Below are 15,726 nucleotides of genomic sequence, written 5' to 3' on the forward strand. Positions count from 1 at the left end.
ATCCATACAACACACAGGCATATATACATATCACTGTTGCTGAAAAAATCAAAAATCATGAGTTGCACTAAAATGTCTCTTTACATCTTCTAATGGTTACATACTACTTGTTATTTTAAAACACAGCTGTAAAATTTCTTTGCAGAGAAGTTAAAATGTTAAAACGCATTTTCTAGATACCCTTCTTTTTAAACTGCAATTGTTTCAGCATAGATATGGTTACTTGGGACTTGATGAAGTATTTATTGACTAGTGTTAACAAAAATTCCTCTTGTCAGCTGCAGGACTGCTTCATCCTGTTTTCCCATTTGTTTCTAACTTTAGTGCTCAGTACCTTTTTTTCCATTCCCTTCACTTCCTCCTCCGGCTCACACCTGCTACCCTGCTCAATGCCACTCATCTCCAGAACAGACTTCACAAAATGTATTTTATACATGATACTGAAAAGGTCAAAAAAGAAAAGTCTGTTTACTTATCAGAAATGACATATTTAGAAACTGTCAAAAGTAGGGTTTCAAAAAGGTACTGAATCCTTCCCCTTTGCTCCCCAGCTCTTCAGAGGGGCAGTGGTCCTCGCTATGACACTGGGGCTTGTTTTTTCCATCACCAAAAGTAACAGAAAACTAAAAAGATTGTGGCTGTTTCCCCTTTTATCATTCTCTTTGTCAGCCTGATCAGCCCTCAATGGTAAATGTGCTGCTCTGTTGTGCACAGCCAGCGGCTCGCAATTTGCTCACTATGTTTCATGAGACAGTTGTTTGTGGCTGTTTGGAACACATTTACCTCTTTGGGGATTTATGCGCTAGTTGCAATGCCAACCTCCATAGTGATAGAAATTTCTTTCTAACTAAAATAGATAATTAGAAGCTGGTAATTATTGGTCAAGAATTATCAGAGTGAAAAAAATTAAGCTCTTCATAAATAGTTCTTGGCAATGTCATCTCTTTACATTATCTCATGCCTAACAGCACTTTACTCAGAGCACTTACAAATTTACACTACTGCTGTTGAGTCCCATAATTTTATATGGAGTAATTCCTTTCCTGAACTCCCTGAGTTCTGAGCCATGCTGTATATGCATGTGTGCAAAATCCTAGGTAACTGCTGCAGCAACTGTTTAGTCTATTTACACCAAACTGCATCAGATATAACAGATCTAAAGAAATCTGTTGAAGATGAAACAATGTTTAGCATGTCTGCTTAAAATAACAGTGAAAATAATAGAAGGAGAAGCGGAGTGCATCAAACAGAACGCAAACAATGGCAGACTCTTTTCGTACTCTCTCAGGTCAAATGCCAGCTGTAAACTATGTGATGAAAACAAAGGAATGCTAGAAAGCTTTTTTTTTCTACAGACACCGTGTGCCTAGAAATGGAATTTTCTCAAAGAAACGTGCTAAAAGTGCTATGTATTCTACTACGATAAAAAAGATAGAAAAAAGACAACTGAAGAAATACCATTTATGCCAACACTTTCTAAACCCATATGAAACCTGGATTTATGTTTCCTCCTTTCCCACCCAAAAACTGGAAATTGTTTCACCCACAAATTTCAATGCACACAACAACAGACAAGTCTTCATTTGGTAATCATCCTTACAGTTATCCAAATAAAAGTACATGCCTACATCTAGGTCCAAAATAATGCCAAAATACAGGACCTATTTAAAAAACCCCACACCATGCCTTGCTTTCTGTCTGCTAGCATCCCCTAGCCTAGCCTGACTCAGTGTGTAGTTTAAGCTAACATGGGTTCTGCTTGATGAAGCAGAGTGTCTGGAAATGTGTGGACAGATCTGGCAGTCAGAACTCTTGAACTTTAGCTCACTTAATGCAAGCAAGGATTCCAATTCTATGCCTCGTTGTCCTCATCCATTCAAAGGAAAAGGCTTACTGCCCCATCCCATCATGCAGATGTTGGGAAGACTCAATTAAAGGCTGCAGAACAGTTCTAAAATGGAAAGTTCTAGAAGTAGTAAACATATAGTTACTAAAGGAAAGTTGCACCTATGACATCTTTCTATTACATAACATGTATAATGTAAATTGCATTGTTGTCAAAGATACTTAAGGTTTCACTTCACTGGGTCATCGGCAGATTTTATTTTCCATTAGGTGGCATAATCCCTCTTGTTGAATTGATTGAAATGTATAATAAAATCTGTAAAAATGCTATATATTCTCCTAACAAAGAAGAGTAAGAGGCTTTTCAAATAGCCTCTAATCCCTCTTCCCCTGCTAAATGTCTAGTTGAGATTATATTTGATTAGACAAAAACACACACATACATACAACCTAAAAATACCTACCCTCAGTGGAGCTATTTTAGCCAACAAAGTAATTCCAGTTGCCTTATTTAAAAGCCTAAGTTTCACACTGGGGTTTATAAGTATAGCTTTGCCTCAGTGACCTTCCATAATGCAACTTCTCTCTGTGGATGTTAGCAACATGAACTCAGTTTACGTCCCAGGATCATGTTCAAGGGGAACAGTGATTAGATGGGACACCATCAACTTCTCCTGGCTTTCAAACTGCATCATGATGTTGAGCAGCAACTGTTTCCCTCAGCTGGCTGAGCATTATCTCTATCAGTGGTTCCCACTCATTTCTGAGTGCATTTTGGCAGATGACTTTCCACTTTCACATTTGTCCCATATCCTAGGTGCCTCCCCTTTTCTCTTTTCTCTGAATTACGATCACGGAGTCCTTCAGGTAAGAAGACACTACATCCTTCAATAGCCACAACACAGATAATGGAAACATTTTACTATGAGACGAAGTAACAGTTCCTGATACTGTGCAATGATGTCTGTGAAGGCATTAATTGCCCCTACATCTGATCTAGGAATTATCACATCGTTTAACTTTTAACTCCTGCCTTGCCACATTACCTTCCTCCTCTCTTGCATTTAAATGCCTTTCTTTCCCTGTGTCTTCTTGAAGCTTCCTCACTTTCCTTTTCCCAAAGAATCAAAGACACTACATCCTGTTCTGCCAATCACCTACTAGGAAATCATGGCAAGAAGGAAAGTTTTATCAGATACATTTAAAAAAGGGAGGGACCAATGTCTTAGGAAACCACATTTGTTTTGTTTGTTTGCTGTGCTGTGTCAACAAGCCAATATTCACTGCAGTGCTTAATCTAATATATTTGTCAATATACATATTGATATGCATGAAGGCAACTACAGGTATATATTATATATATTCATGCAAATGTATTTGTGTGCATGTTCTCTGTATTATGTATAAATACTGCAACAATATCTACAGCTGTACATAAACTAAGGCTGGTTAAAAACAGCTTGATGTGACCCCTTGAACCTTTCTTTCCAGACAGAACATGGTCTTGGAAAAAGGCCTGTGAATAATGATATAAATTAAAGGGGAGGGGGGAGAGTGAAATTAGAATGATAGCTAAGGAAAAAATCCAATTAGTCATAAGAAGACTAACAGAATTGGAGATCAGACATTATTTTTCCTTGTGCTTCGATTCTGAGGTCACATTCAAAACTCTCCAGAACGCTGATATTCCTTTCACTCCACCCCAACACAAAATCCCCTCGCATTTGCTTAAACGAGGCTACATCATTAGGAACTGCACTGTTAAGCCTGGCAGTGCAGATAAGAATCTTCCACTGAACACAGATTACCACACGCATGACCGGCAAATCTCCCTGCATGTTTTGCAAGCTCCTTTATTTCACTGGGAAGATTTTATATTAAGCACGTTTAAATCTGTGTCACTATGGTTATGTCATGAAGTAATATCATGCATGATTAGATAGAACAGAGACAAAACAATTAAGTATTTTTTAAAAAGATTCTCTTTCTCATTCAACCTCATCCAGCTTTAAGAAATTAAACACAGGCAGTTAACAGCTCAGTTTAAGAAAATATGTCCTTTCAGATCTGCAGGCTGAAGTTAGCTAAATGGATTTGTCCTGCTTAACTGACTCTCCCCAGTTTGCTCCTCCCATTCTGACTCTTTAATAAAACTCATCCAGAAAATAGAGGGAAAAATAAATCTGAGTATTAAATGAAATAAGTGAGCTCCTAGTCTAAAAATGTGAGGCATCTGAGAAGAGGGTAGCAAACAAATACATAATCAATTTCACATCATCCCTTATTATAAACAGTGTCCATATTCCTCGTCAAGTTTCAGCATCACTATTTGCTACAATTAAGAACATTTCAAACACTGGGCTCAAATAAAACAGCAGAAATATTGAATTCTGTTGTTTAGTAGTACCCTACTTTTAAATTCCATTACTGACACAGATTGAATACTCTGAAGCAGCTCAAATTATCTCCTACCCAAAAACACAAGATATCAAAACTAAGGCTTAACCTAACAGGCAAATGGCTTGTCTCCTTTACAAAACCAGTTTATCATTTCCATTTGTTCATTTTTATGAGAAATGTAAAATGTTTATGCTCTAAATGTGTAACAACTTAAATAAAGTACCCACAGAAGTGGGCCGTTAAGTTTTGGCAGATAATTTTCTTTTACATTGCAGCCAAAATGCTAAGTGTTCATAGAAAAAATCTGCATGTTACCTCGAAAGAAAAAAAAAAAATTACCAAACTTGAAAGTCAAATAATCAAGCAAATTCTCTTCTGTTGGATATATAATTACCAGTTGCTATAGCATACTTTTTGGTCTGTGCTTTGCAAGATTTTCTGCTATTTTAGCAAGAAAACCAGAGTAAGAGAAGCAAGAGAAAAAAAAAAAATCAGAAAATCAGTGGTAAGTATCTCTGTTTTGAAAAGCAAAGTTTGGAAAAAAAGACTGAAAAAAAAAAATCCAGGAGACAATCCTGGCAATGTTATCTTATTAGCGAGCAAATGATGTGCTTGATAAATTTAATTGGCTGATAGAACTCTTAGTGCTATTACTGAGTAGTTACCAAATTGAAAACATTATGGGTAAACCTAGGGGAATCAGCAAATAATAGGAAAATATGAATATCAAAGCAAAAGCAGCTTTTGTTTTATTCCAATTTACAACTGTAACAGCTTTGTAAACATCAGGATTCAGGAATCCTAAAAGACGTTTTTTTTAAATGCTTGTACCTTAAAGAGCGTATTTCATTACTGCATACTACAATTACATACTTTTTCAAATAATTTATAGGATTTAATTGTATACAGATACACTCAGGATTTTTTTCCAGACTGCTCAAACATAACAAACAATACTATTTTATGGCCATTTGAATTATTTATGTTTCCTAATGACAAAAACTCACCAGTTTTGATTTTGGTACTGAGGTGCTTGAGAAGTACACAGTAGTGTCATTACCATAATAACTTCTGAAATTAAAACCTGTCTAAAACTCTACGGAAAGCTAACATCCAGTTCATTAACCATTCCTGTTAGTTTGTTTTCAATAATGCAAAAATGATTAGAAGTTTAATTTGCTAATCACCTGTGTTTTGACTGGCAGTGGATATATAATTCTCTGCAGAAGTCTAAACTAGCCCTTGCAGAACATAAAATATGCTAATGCTTTATCAAGTCTAATAATATGAATAAAAAAATCAATCATGCCTAGGTAAATCATTGATGGATCCACAATTAATTTCTCCTTAACTCTGTTTAATTTTGGAGACAATGGTGATAATGAGTAAGAAAAATGGCTATTTGTCTTTGAGAAGTTTTAGTGCTCACTTACCAATCATGTGGTTTGCAACATGAACTTGGATATCCCATTCATTGTAGAAAACCATCTGACATTTGATGCACTGGTAGGTCTTCTTCTAAAGAAACAAGGGTAGACAAAATTTACTCAAACATACAATTGGAATAATTTCATTATAACTTAAAATACCAAGTTCACAGTGGCCATTTAAAGCTCTCCAGCAGTGCTTTTTTTAAGGCTTAATTAATAATATTAAAAAGATAACATTCTGCAGGTTATGTAGTACCTTTCATTTGAGTTTTCTGAAACTTGGTAGAGATTGTTGTCCACTCCCTAACTCCATGAACACATCAGTATTGCTAAAACATCAGTATCACACTCATGGAAGGCAAAATGGAATGAGGATATATGGGATGTAAGCCAAACAACACTGAAATCCATGTGGATCCTTCATTTTACACCAATGGATTAGATCCACTACAGAACAAAGGAGAAGCCAGGAAAAGAACACAGAAATGAGAATTATTCTTCTCTCATTTTCAGTAGGGCTGCAGAATCTTCTCAGCACCACACATTTTAAATGGTCCATCAGGTTGCCATTTTTCAAGGAGGAAAACCCCCCAGCTAGTCTGGACAAAAAGTTCCTGTATCAGGGCATTTGTTTCAATAATATCTATTGGCAAGCCCATACTAAAACTGGGAAGACTGACTGGAAACTAGCCAGAGAGCATGCCTTCTGGCCACATTAGATTGGGCTTGACTTAAAAATCATGGTGTATACAGCTCAAATTTCATTTTAAACCAGGAAATGCATTACTCTGCTCAATTTGGTGCACAGAACGCGTTTTTCGTTTCTGTCGTCATGTCTTTCAAAAAAGATCTGCTCTTTCACTTTTCTACAAGGTATAGAACTTATCCAAGACATTTCAACATCCTAAAAATGTAGCTGTATTTTCTCTTATTATTTTTCTTGATCTGATTGGCCAGAGAGTTGATATTGGAAAGTATTGTTTTAAAAGTGAAAACTAAGAGTGTATTCAAAGTTAGGTTATTTTTTTTTCCTTCATAAGACTTAAAAGCTGCAGTTATCCATGCATCTAATTAGATAAGCCAGATTCATAACATTATTCAACTGCATAATTGTAGTATCAAGGACTCAAGTCCTAAGGTAATAGTCCTGAAGAGCTCAATTCTTGTTTTGAAGATGCAATAAAGTCAAGGTAAGCCCTGAACTGCCACATCAAGGCAGTAACTCAAGAGACACAGATCATTCTGTACAGCCACAGGCACCTTGCCTACATCAGCAAAAAGAAGAAGAAAAAAACACAGAAAAACACATATTTTTTAAAGAATGTAAAGTCACAAGAAGCTGCTACAGATGTATTAAATTGCAGATTTCCTATATATTAGTTGGAGAAGAAATAGGGTTCACTGGATAACATGCATCAAAAATACAGCCTCTCTTGTACGTATTTAACTTGTGAAGAGTTTTATGCAGCTGGTATTATCAATTATAATTTTTAAAAGGTGTTGGCTTTTTTTACCTGATTCCAAACAGAAATAAAGACTTGCTGGATTTTTTGTCAGCACCTAAATTTAGATGCCTGGTCCCAGACAAAGTGCCCATCTATTAAGTATCTTTCTACTTCAAGCCTGTAGGCAGGAATATAAAGACTTTTCAAACATATGTTGTTTTGTTTTACCAAGTTAACTGAAAAATTAGTGACTAATCAAAGTCAACTCTGAAATTAAGCGTTCCTGTGGGCTCCTCTTTACAAATCTCCCATTGCTTCACATTCACAGAGGATATTTTAATTTTCTTCATGACAATAAAATGTGCTACCTCTTTTCACGGCAGAAACAATCACAAGGCTTTTTTGCTGTTTTTCATTTAAATTAACCTTAGTTTTTCAAAATTTAACCAAGTTAAATCATTATGTAGACAACAAAAAATCAATGGACACCAAGAAACCAAATCCACTTTGACTTAGTGTTACTGTTGTGAGTTGTAAAGCCAGCTGTTTTTAAAGATAAAATACTTTTTCTCTTTTTTTTATTCTTCTGACAATTCTGGTCTCATTGGTAGAAAATCAGATTCAGTCTAAGTATTTCCTATTATATGTTGGTAAATTTAACCTTACTGCACTACATCTAGATCTAGCAAAGACCTCTAAATAATGACAGTCACAAGCAACGATTTATTATGCTAAGCTCTTTACAAGATGCTTTTTGATGCTGACATATAGAACAACAATATTGCATAAATAACAATCACTCTCCCTTTTTTAAAACATTGTTTCCCTTTAGAACTAGTTAGAAAATATTTCTTACTCCCTGATGACTGTCACTATGTATTGTTTATTAGCATATCCCTAGCATTATTTCTGATATGTGACTTTGTTGAAAAACAAAGAAACAGAAATGTAATGGCTGGTCTTTTCTCTTGTTAGCAGAGCAATGCAGAGTGCATGTCAAGAATTGTCAGCAAAATTATGACTGATGTACATAAAGACAACACATACAAAGGTTGGGGATTTTTTGAAGTCAAATGCTAAGAAGTAAAGTGATTTGACAACAACAAAAAATAATAATTTACTAGCACTTACTAGCCTGTTCAAAATAATCTGACATATTTGCAGAATCACACACAGAGTTTTTCTTTTTATCATGAAGAGAAGATTGTTTTTGTGATTGCTGCTTGATCAAGCACTAGTTCTTTTTTGTTTCCAAGCATACTCTAAAATGTTGACATCAACTTTTATTAGCTCAACACACACTCATCTCTAAGTGTCTAAACTTGTGCATGATTAAGTTTTTATTTTAAAAGCATACTCAGTAAATTCCATTTACTCCTAGATTTTCAAAGTGATCAAACCCAGTTGTTTTCACACCATGTTGAACAAAACGCACATACTTATTTCCATATGTTTCACATTCTAAGGAATTCCTTGTTCGCTGCAAGTTACACATTAGTCTCATAAGCTTTGTCAGAACCACAGGACTCATAACTGCTCCTAGGAGTTTCTGGGTCCTGATGTGCTTCATGGATGATCCCAATTCCTTACTAAGGTGAGATCTCGGGGGAAACCCAGCCCCTTCTCACACTGTGTTCCCAAAAAGGGGAAACTTGGGGGAATAAGACAGGAAAAAACCCTGAGGCTGCAGCTCCATGCCCCTTGCCTGGATAGGAAGGAAAAAAGCCTTGCAACACTTGTACGACACACTTCAGAAGAAAAATTGGATTGTGACTCAAGGAGGCATTTGAATTTCTTTTGAGTGTCTCCAGCCTTTGCAGTGCAAGATGGCTCTAAACAGAAAGGAGCTCAGGGCTGTGACAGCCATCCTTGCCTTGTCCTGCTGCAGCTGTTTGCAGCAGGGAACTCTTGATGAGCTTCCTTGCCCCTCTGCCCAAGCCACCAGCATGTGGAGGACTCAGCAGGGCAGAGCAGACACCGCAGGCCTTGCTGCTCCAGCTCATTGCCCTCAGCATATCCATTCCACACAATGAAGAGTGGTCAGTTAAGGGCACTTACACCCTAACCTGCCACAGCTGCTTTTCCCAAAGGATACCTGTCAGTTTCCTGAGGAGACAGAAGAAAGACAATATTGTCCCTACAGAAAAAAGCTGACACATATTTCCTGTAAGAGAGTAATTTCAAATCAGCAAGGGTGGGACACAGAATGCTCTTTCCAGTACATTTCTGTATGGACTCAGAAAGGACCACTTTAGCAAATGGAGAAGATGCAATGTGTTCTAAACCATGCTGTCTTGCAAACACTCCCAAGGATTTGTTCCAGAAGAGAAAGGCACATGTGATTAAGAAAGCGGTTTAACTTTTTCCTATTATTATTATCATTATTATCACCTCATCTTTTAATAAAAACTCTCCAATCAGCAAGACCATAATCCTTCACTGAACCCCCTCCTGTCAAGAACCCGAGTGCCAATTTGTCTCCCCCATGTTGAGTGTAAATCTGAGGTCCAAGGCATTCCTAGGGCCATTCAAAGTCACTGTAGAAGAGTAACTGCTTGGAAAAATGTCTCACAGGACCATTGGGTGCCTGTTGCTTTCCTGTTTTCACAACCATTTTAAAGCTTTCCAGCTTTAAATATCTCCATCATTCAAATATTCTCTGTGACTTCATTTTAAGAGCTTTGGATTGGGCATATGCATGTGTCTCCCTAACCTTTTGAATAATTAATGTCACCTAGATCTTTAATTATTTTCCCAATCCGCACTTATCTCTCTGCAGTTTTCTGAATTTCTTTTCTATAAAGGTGTCCAGAGTGTCCATGTCAAGCAAAATGAGACTTTGATGCTTTTATAAATAGTCCAGGAATACGAGCCTTCAATTGGTACTTCAATTCTGTTCACTGAATTTTATTTGCTTTGCTTTTATAAATAAAGCAAAACAACTAATAACCACACTGCTAGAGGATTTACAGTTCTATTCAGAAGTGCTTCAAAAGTATGCAGAAAATACTTCTGTGTAGACTTTTGTGCCCTCTCACTGTCTGAGGCACTGATTCATTCTTTTCTTTTCTATTCCCCAGCCTCATTATATTACTTGAAAATGAACTGCATATGCTACTTATTGGCTTATGCTCCACCTCCTTGTCAAAATCATTCAGTATTTTATCACTTGCCTATTTTGTTCTGACATTTCCACAGTTTTGTACTACCAGGGAATTTCATCACCTTACTACCTATTCTTTTTTCTACACTACTGATAGGCTGCATAAGTTAAACAAAATTGGTGCAAATAATGATTCTTAAGGCTTTCCATTATTTACACCACTTCTAACCAACCTGTTTCGATTCACAAGACTCTCATGCCTTCTATACCCAAGATCATATTTCTTTTCTTTTTTAATCAAAGAAAGTATCTCTCCCTATGCCGTACTTATTCACCCAACAGATTAGTCTTTTGTGCTATACCGTTTCAAAAGCTTTGCTAAAATCCTGGTAAATCATGTTTATAGGCTTCTCGGTCAGCACTTGTGGCTATTCTCTCAAAATACTCTTTATTGAAAATTTTAAGATGATCCTCTCTGTGTGAATCTTTGCCCTCTATCCTTCATTAAATCCAAACTTTCTTCTATCATGTTTTTCATTAGCCTTCCTCTTCTGTTCCTCACTGTTTAAATCAAGCTCACAAACCAGCAACTTCATGCATAAGCCTTATATTCCTTGTTAAATGCTTGTTTAGTGGCCTTTTCCCAGGTTGTTGATGCTTCTTAAAGACTGCAAGTTTATCTGCTTAATGTTTCCTTTTATCTTCAGCTCCTTTCACTGAGAATTTTGGAATGGATATTTTTGTAAGTCATTTATTGTGTATTATACTCCATTATATTACCTCTAATCTGTACTTCATTCTTCTCCATGGGGAGGATATGCCACTAGCTCAGTCACAAAGCATTTGTTTAACAGTACTGGTTTTCTTGATTACATATACCATTTCTGGATCTCCTGTACGCATGCCCCTTTTAACTGAATTCTCTATACGAAATAACCAAAATATCACTTGTAGCTTCTAATGCATGGTATCTACAGTCTTAGGCTTGCAGGCATCCCTAGTTTGTTCTATACTCCTTTCACACTTCTTTTCCTTGCCCAATCAAAAATGGGTTTGATGTGTACCTGTTACCCCACCGAAAACCTCCTGTTTACACCTAATTACATTATTTGCCCTTCTCACACTACTGAAGGGGACTTTCAAGGCTTTTTCCCCTCAGTTTTAGCACAGACTGAGTATATGGATCAATAACAGAGCTGAGACAACCTGCTGTTGCCAAAAAAGAGTGATACCACACTTCTCACATGCTCTAATTCCCTTCTCCCATATCAGTCATTCACTCAGTTTCCCTCGCCTAAAGGGTGGAGTTAATTCAACCTTTTAAACTCACAGAACAGTAGCCTGAGAAGAAAAAGTGAACAGCATCCAAAAAATCATTTGAAAATAAGAAGTTAAGACACCTAAAACTTGCACATTAACTATAACAGTTTGCCGGCGCTAACTCCTAATGCTGCCAGCTGATTTTTTTAACATAGTTATTTTATCAAGCATTAGCAGTGTGCTTGGCCCTTCATGACACACAAGAGCAACCACAGTCCTAGCTTTGTCCATTTAGCCATTTTTCATCAGAGTTCAGATTAATTTTGACAGTACCTTAATTAAGGATTTCTTTCTTACCTTCCTGGATGCTTATTTTGTCAACCTCAAGCTCTTAGAAAACTAAGCATATGTTAGCCAGTTTCACTGTATAGTTAGTTATTTATCTTGCTTATGGGGCACTGTCATCTTGCTTTTTTCTTTTTAATTGACTAATCACCAACTCTTGTAATTGCTCACACAAAACCCTTTAATTAGTATTTCCTGATTACTTTTAAAAACACATTCATGGAGATTTTACAAGTATTTTTCTGTTCTGTTTTCATTTATCAGTGCCTAAATTATAACAGAGTCTGAGTGTACATGCCTTGTGGAAAGAATACAATCAATCCCATAAGGTAAACAAAATGAAAAATGAAAAGGAACGTTATTTTTCCTCATTTCTTTTGTTATGGTTACTTATTGCATACAGAAAATATATTGAGTCAGAAATACAAATGTTGATGTTAGCAGTCCTTACTTCTCTATTCTGCTTGAAATCATGGTCTGCTGTTCTGTCTTTCACCTTTATTCTGGATTCTGTATTTAATCACGTCTGTCTTCAATGTCTCTTAGTTACAAACCTTTCCCTCCCCTAGCTGACGAAGAGCATTAGCTTGCAATGTCTCACATCCCCACACAGAAAAAAACACTTCATGCCACATTCAAGAGCTGCATCTCTTCCCTTTGAGATGTCTAATCCTTTAACTCTCTCTAGGCCTTTCAAATTCAGTGAAATACCTGTCAGAAAAGTAACTCTAAAACCTGGCAGCACATGGCTGTGTATTTATTTTCTCTCTCAATTACTTCATGATAGACTTAAAAAGTTTATGAATACAAACAGCTGAAAGTACTCTGAATTTGATTTGGGATCTGATAAGCAAATACAGTTCTTTCTGTCTTTCTGTCTGAGGGCCTGATCCTGGGTGAGGCTGAGTCTCTGAGCAGTGCACATGTATCTGCTGAGAAGTGCTCAGGAATTTGGGGCTGACTGTGCCAGCAACTGAACTTTCTGTCAGCATCCCCATCCCTTTCAGTCCCCTTACATTGTGCTTAAAACCAAAGGCAATGAGACTCTCTGAAGCCCTAGAGCTGTTAACCCATCCAAAGGCATCCCAGCACTCAGCATCTGTGTCAGAGCGCTGTGTGGCTATGGACATTGAGGAGGAACAATGACCAACATTACACTGATAATTCTGCAGATGAAGTGGCATCAAAGAAAAGGCAATAGGTTGACTTGGCAGGTCTGAGACTCAAAAAGCAGATATTCTGAGTAAGCTGACATTTTTTCCCTTTAGAAGTTGGGTGGTTTTGCTTTGTTTTTTAAAAAAGGCATAGTGAGACAGACTGTCATTCAATAAAGCCACTACTTTCTTCACCAACAATCAGCAACAGATGTAGGCCAATAAAATTAATAGTTTGCAAGTACACACAAGAGAATACTCTTGTCTTTTTTCTCCATCACAGATTTTGTAAAAGCCCTCTGGATTTTAACAGAAAGGCAAAATCTGTAGCTTTTTATATACTTTTTTTTTTTTTTTTTTTTTTGTAATTTAAACACTACAACTACTTTTCTCCCACTCTGTGGAGAATTAATGCTGATTTATTTCACTTTCCAAAGCGTGACTCAGGACCCTCCCCCTATCCTTAATTGTCCACTTTTAACTCAAACTGAATTCTGCACTATTACTTACCAAAATAATTTAATCCTACAGAATAGAAATTGTGCTCAAAAATATGCAGCATTAATATTAATGTACAAACAGAAATATATTACTCATACATAATATATCGGAAATTAATTTTCATTGAAGTATCAAGAGAAGGAGTAAACCCCTTAGATCCTTCTCATGCAATTAGCTCTGCACTTGGGAAAGTCAATGGGACTTCACAAATGAAGGCTTCACACGATAACATGGACAAGAGTGGGGTTTTAAAAAGGCACTACAAAATATGCCATGAACAGAGTCCTACAATCATATTGCTGTGATTTTAGTACTACCCTGAATGGATACACTTAGGCCACACCAATGTTAACAAATATACTGGTAGCATCTGAGCTGGCACAGAGTTGCTGACACTGCAATGACGCTTGACTGTGTGCCCAGCTGGAAAACCTCCGCTGGGGCAGTGCAGCTGCCCAAGGAAGTGGTGTACCAGCAAAACAAGCACTCTGCTCAGCCACTCTTCAACACTATCCACAATGATTTGTGTCTAACTGGCTTTTTTCCTGTGAAGACATACTCACTCTCCTCTAAGGGAATTAAGGGAACTTCACAGAATTGCCTCTGTCCTATTTCATAATCTTTTACTTTCACATTAATTCTTAAAATACCAGCAGCTCCTCTTACGTATATCCTGTAAAAAGTTAATGTCTTTTTACATGGGACCTCAGTTAACCATTCCTCTATCTCAAAAAAAAGGATTGCTAAATTTGTTTCAGAAGCATAATGCTATATTTCTAGGTTTGAAGGACTTCGACCACTCAACCACCGTCATACAAACCAGCTGTGAAGCAGGGAGCATATGAGAAATGAGTAACTATGGTTAAGACTGATAGTTCAGGAAAATCACCAGGTGATGCACACATTCCCTGCCTAGGCCTGTGAGAGAAGCACCAAGCAGCAGAACAGGATCAATTACAAATTTGACCACTATCTGTGATGGTTGCAAGGATTTGTAAGCAGACAGCCATGTTCCTATAGGTTTGCCCTAAACCTATTCCAGCCATCAGAGTACAAACCAAGAGCATTGTTATAGCAGTGATAAAGCAAACACAGAAGGAAATCCAGAAACTTGAAGTCTCAGATCATTCTTTGTTGGTGAACCACCCCATTTCCTACTAGAAAATGTAGAGGGAAAGAGGTGGCCTTCCAGATATGAAAAGCCATTAGATGTACCTTTTTAGACAGAATGCTGTGAAGCATCTGACTAGTAAGCAAAAACCAGAGGAAATGTATCCCAACACAGGACACCAAAATTGTGGACATATTATCAAAGGGGATAAATAGCTCACTTCTCTCCTACCTCTTACCTTGCTTTTGAGTACACAAGCAGAAAGTAACTTTAAATGGCTGCATTTCTACGTGGCAGTATTTCTAAGACACTCTTCAAAGGCATTTCACAGGCATTAAAAATTATTCCTAGAAGTGTGCATTATTATTGGTAGGACTGAACTGAGATGCTCAGTATCTGGAAGGGCCCTGCCCTTTTATTCACTGACTTATGGAGCCATATACCAGCAACAAAGTTTTATCCACCACGGAACAACAGGGTAACACCAACATACATCTGATAGATGGGCCCAAAGATAGGTAGAAGCCACCAAAGAACAAAATGACTGGGGTTGATCTCTGGGGATCCTCTGGTCCGGTCCTCCTGCTCAAGAACGGTCACCTAGAGCCAGACCACATCCAGATGACTTGTGAGTATCTCAAAGGGATACACTACTGGGTTACTACTGGGTAACCTCCGCCAGGGCTTGGTTGCCCTGGAAGTGTTTCCTGATGTTCAGAGGGAACCTCCTGTATGTCCATTTGTCTCCTCTACTTCTTGTCCTAGAATGTCACATGGTGAGGGTGGATGTTAGCAAGAGACACATCTCTGCTGTCATACCCAGCAAAATATGCTGTATAAAATAGTGCAGGTCATATTTATCCAATAATTTGTAACACAATGCAGGAAACAGTATAAATGAAAGATGGCTTTGGCAGGAAAAAAAGGTACCTTGCAGTTTTGAGCCACCAGGCGTAAGATCAACCATCTGCTATCACAGAGCTCAGGCAGGTCAAAGAACAGTATCCTTTAACAAGATACTACATGTCAGGTGGTTTTCTTATGTTCATTTTGTATAACTTTATGAAACAAGCAGTACTGGGGCTACATACCCATTTTAAATTAATGTTTAGCCCATATTATTTCCCTCATG

General features: G+C 37.3%; 1 protein-coding gene across 11 annotated transcripts in view; it reads right to left on the reverse strand.

The window, feature by feature from the left end:
- ZNF521 (zinc finger protein 521) overlaps nt 1-15,726 on the reverse strand; it is a 229,754-nt gene that overhangs the window by 112,089 nt on the left and 101,939 nt on the right. For all 11 annotated transcript variants that reach the window (XM_030266110.4, XM_030266100.4, XM_072924580.1 and 8 more), the window contains one exon: nt 5,679-5,763. In XM_030266110.4, the coding sequence (XP_030121970.1) occupies nt 5,679-5,763 (85 nt within the window). The remainder of the gene's footprint in view (nt 1-5,678; nt 5,764-15,726) is intronic.

This window comes from Taeniopygia guttata, chromosome 2 (genome assembly GCF_048771995.1).
Source record: "Taeniopygia guttata chromosome 2, bTaeGut7.mat, whole genome shotgun sequence".
Lineage (NCBI taxonomy): Eukaryota > Metazoa > Chordata > Aves > Passeriformes > Estrildidae > Taeniopygia > Taeniopygia guttata.